This window comes from Henckelia pumila, chromosome 1 (assembly GCF_033568475.1).
Source record: "Henckelia pumila isolate YLH828 chromosome 1, ASM3356847v2, whole genome shotgun sequence".
In the NCBI taxonomy this organism is placed as follows: Eukaryota; Viridiplantae; Streptophyta; class Magnoliopsida; order Lamiales; family Gesneriaceae; genus Henckelia; species Henckelia pumila.
The window spans coordinates 76,367,538-76,371,398 of record NC_133120.1 but is presented as its reverse complement, the minus strand read 5'-3'; the positions used below and the strand labels follow the sequence as shown (position 1 = coordinate 76,371,398).

The 3,861-nt window shown below is 37.0% G+C and overlaps 1 protein-coding gene across 1 annotated transcript; it reads right to left on the bottom strand.

Annotated features, from left to right (window-relative positions):
* Positions 1 to 1,527: 1,527 nt before the first annotated feature.
* Positions 1,528 to 3,471, bottom strand: LOC140875003 (F-box protein At3g12350-like). Its single transcript, XM_073278514.1, has 2 exons — positions 2,486 to 3,471; positions 1,528 to 2,158 (listed from the first exon to the last, which is right to left on the bottom strand). The coding sequence occupies exons 1-2, from the start codon at positions 3,356 to 3,358 to the stop codon at positions 1,715 to 1,717; spliced, it is 1,317 nt and encodes a 438-aa protein (XP_073134615.1). The 5' UTR covers positions 3,359 to 3,471; the 3' UTR covers positions 1,528 to 1,714.
* Between the last annotated feature and the right edge of the window lie 390 nt (positions 3,472 to 3,861).

Here is a 3,861-nt window from a genome sequence, read left to right as displayed (position 1 = left end):
GGTTTGGGGTAGATTAGGTTAGAGTTTTTTATTTTAATAAAAATAGGTTTTTTTTTTTTTTAGGATATTAAAAGTTTTAAATATAAAACATAAAATTTTGAAACTCTAAATAAAAGTTAAAATCTGATAATTTAAGTTAAACATATGAAAATCCCGAAATTATAAGTTTAGGAAATTTTAAAAATACTAAAAAGTCAATATTTTGGCTTATTTTGAATAAAAATGGACTCCTAAAATTATATAAAATTAAATACTAAAAATTTCGAGATAATAAAACTCAAAATAATATTTTAGGGATCTAAAAAGGCTCATGAAATTAATTGGCTAGAAAGTTGTCATCTCGTCCGTCCACGGTCCCGTCTACGCGATAAAATAATTAAAATACTAAAAATCATAAAAATCACTAATTATGGGTTAAATGCTTAAAAATAAATTAAATCATGCACAAATAATTCACATAATTATTTAACCCATAAATCTAAAATTTAAATAATTAAATATCCTAATTATGCATGCGAATTTACGTATTTAAAATACCGGGTGTTACATAATCCCTCTTTTTCTTTCTTGCTTTTTAACTTTGCCGTGGCCCAAAATTCCACCAAATAATTTTAAAATTTAAGTTAGGAATAAAATCACGAGAAGACAAATATGTAATAAAAAATTATTTGCGCTAAAAGGTATTCAAGTTGTGAAGTAGGTAAACATTTTGTTAGAGGTTAAGAGTTCGATTCCCCCCTACCAATATCTATTTGGACTAGTCTGTCACACAAGACTTGTCTAGTGAGGTTTACCAGGCTAATGTAGTGTGCAGGTTATTGCGTTAGTTCAAAAATTTATTACACTGAAAGTAGCGGTTGTAGGTTCCAACGTCGTAATAAATAAATAATTACATTTTCTCTCATTTAGGGATGGCAATGGGGTGGGTTTAGACCCGCCCCCGCATCAAACCCGCCCCGACGGGGTGGGTCTAGACCCGCCAAAGCGAGTCAATAAAACCCGAGACCCGCCCCGCCAAAGTATTATATATATATAAATTGAAAAATATTCATTATATATATAAATATAAAATATATATTTAATATTAATAATATATAATTATATTATTTTACTAAATAATTAATATTTTATCCATAATTTGAATGTGTAATATTATTGGATTGAAATGAATTTATTTTATTATGATATGTTTAGTAAAATCATTATAATATTTTTTAGCTAATAAATATTAATTAAGTACAAGTTAATAAATTTAAACTTGTGAGAATAATTTATTTTTTGTCTTAAATATTATAAATCTATTTTTGAAATTAAATTTAATGATATTTGTTAATTTTTAAATTTTTTTTTTAAATAAATTTAAAATTATTTAATTTATGACGGGTTCAACGGATCTAACCCGGATTGGATCCGCCGGGTTCGCGGAGCGGAGTGGATCCCGGATTTAGCCAAACCCACCCCAGACCCGCCCCGTTGCCATCCCTACTCTCATTTGTTATTCAAATTAAGTTGCTGAAAATTATAATTTTTTCTTCATTCAACATGTTCAAAAGCACGGTATATATGATCATCACACCTATTCAAGTTTTTATTTCTCTCATTTTCCGAAAACTCATAGCAAATGTGCAACTTTAACAAATACTTCGCTAGCATAATGCATTACTATTCCGCGGAGCGATCGAATAACCAAGACCCACTCTTCTCCCAAACTCCATCATAACAATATATATGTATCAAGAAAGTGACCATTTTTAACCATAGGTTCCAGATCCAGGATGTAATCGTGCCGGCGAAACCCGAATCCGAAAGACCCATCTGCATAGAGCCACACTCTCCCATCCCCGTCCTCAGGATTCTCAGATAAATTGGGAACAAGCGGGCCAAGACCCGAATCTGCGTAGAAAATGCGCAACACATCTGAAGAAGCCGGATCAGATCGGGCCGGAGAACATAGATGCGAACGAGACTTGTACATGTTCATCTCTTCATAAGAAAAGGGAGATTCGAGGAATGCCGTGATCGAAGCTGAAATTACCATGCCACGAAAAGGACTGGGGTCAGTTGAGAAGAAGCTTCCTACTATTTCACATGATATCTCCTCCCATTCTTCATGATAGGACACTAAATACAAATTCAAGCGTCTGTTGGCACCTATACCCTGCACCAACAATCATATATAATCATTAAATCTTATTCCAAAATGATTAAACAAATTCGGGTGATTCTACATGTATACGGAGGGTTACACTTTGGGTTAGACGTTGCACGTGATATTACATAAATATCCTTAATGTAATTTGGAAAGATTTTTTTTCAAGATAATTTTGTAATTTCATGTGTAATGTGTAACCCAATATCTACATGTAACATTCCCCAACAAATTCAAATTAAATTTCATCAATGAAAAAACCAGTTATCGTTGACAGACTATGTCGTGAGTTAATTTTGTGAGAGAGACCTGCTACGAAGAAAATGGTTGGTTTACCTTCCATAGGCCTTGCAACGGTCGAGACGGAGAGGGAGAGCAATCGATTATCTTCTCAAAATGCTCCGACTCCCATGGTAACACGCTCAGCCGCAGCTTCTCCTTCTCCCTCTTCCTGATCCTCTTCATCTCCTTCTTCGAAGTCGTCGTCCCTGTAACTTTAACCTTCTTTGCGAGTGTCCTATAAATCTGCGCCATCAATCCGTCCGGCGGCGATCTGTAAACTTCCTCGAACTCGGCCATGTCGTTCCCAGTGCTCAACCGCTGCCTAAATGCCAAGAACCGGGGATTCTCCGAAATCAAAAGGTAACCATTTCCATGTAAATCAATATCCGCTACGATCAATTCTGTAGCTCGCAATTTCTCTGAATCTTGCCTGAACAGGTCCTTGTCTGATAACGAGAGCGTTCCATTCATGTCTAGATAATTCAGCGCCTTCCCGTTGGACGAAGCTGTGATCCACAAGAATGGTTTTTTGCTCAACCCGCAGCCTCCACGTTTCGGTGGCAGAATATGATACCCCACGATGTAGAAAGAACCCCACTCGAACAACACGAGAGGAGGGGATGATCTGGCTTCGTGATCGGAGCGCCAGAAACCGATGAGGCATTCGTGTTGGTCCAGGAAGCGGAAGAGGTTCTTGTAGGAGATTTTGCCGCCGCCGCCGCCGCCCCATCTCTGGATTCTTGTCTGGGAGCCCCAGCGGCGGGTGCACTTGAGAAACCAAAGCCGCTCGTCGTCGTTGCAGAGGGCGAACGATTTCTTGGAAGTGCGGGCGAACTCCTCGAGGTCTGATTGGTGGAGGTACGAGAGGATGCAAAGCTGAACATCCTCTGGGAAATCGCTGAATGAAAATGGAGGATTTGGCTCCATTTTGGAGCTTGTTCTCTGCTTTTTAGCTGCTCTGAATTATTACAGAGAGAATGCAGAAAAAATAAATATGGTTCGATTTCTGAGAATATGGCCTGCAAATCGATCAAAACTTGAGTCCCAAGACGTGTTTGAGTGGAAATTAATTCGTCGAAGCGCAGTCAATGTTTGAAAAAATTGCTTGCAAGTAAAGGAATAACAAGTCAACGCGCTTGAAATTTTTCGCCCCCGCAGGTGCAAAAAAACAGTGTGTGACCATTTCTTAGCCCGGAATGAGTTGATAGATTTCGTCTAATACAAAAGTTTTGGTGTTTTATATACTAATACCAACATACGTTATATTTCAGTCCTACTGAAAAATACACACGTCCGTATTATAAAAGTCAAATGAGTTTTTTTTCGTGTGAAAGGTGGAATGAGTGAGAGATTTTTAGTAAGGTGATGGGTAAAAAAAGTAATTATGGAATAACATATAGAATTGGAGGGGAAAAAGTGGAACAAAAGAT

Excerpts from the sequence above, each read along its gene's own strand:
- LOC140875003 (XM_073278514.1), bottom strand. The coding sequence starts at position 3,358 with ATGGAGCCAAATCCTCCATTTTCATTCAGCGATTTCCCAGAGGATGTT. Across the intron at positions 2,159-2,485 it reads CGTTGCAAGGCCTATGGAAG|GGTATAGGTGCCAACAGACG; the intron begins GTAAACCAACCA and ends TTGTTGGTGCAG.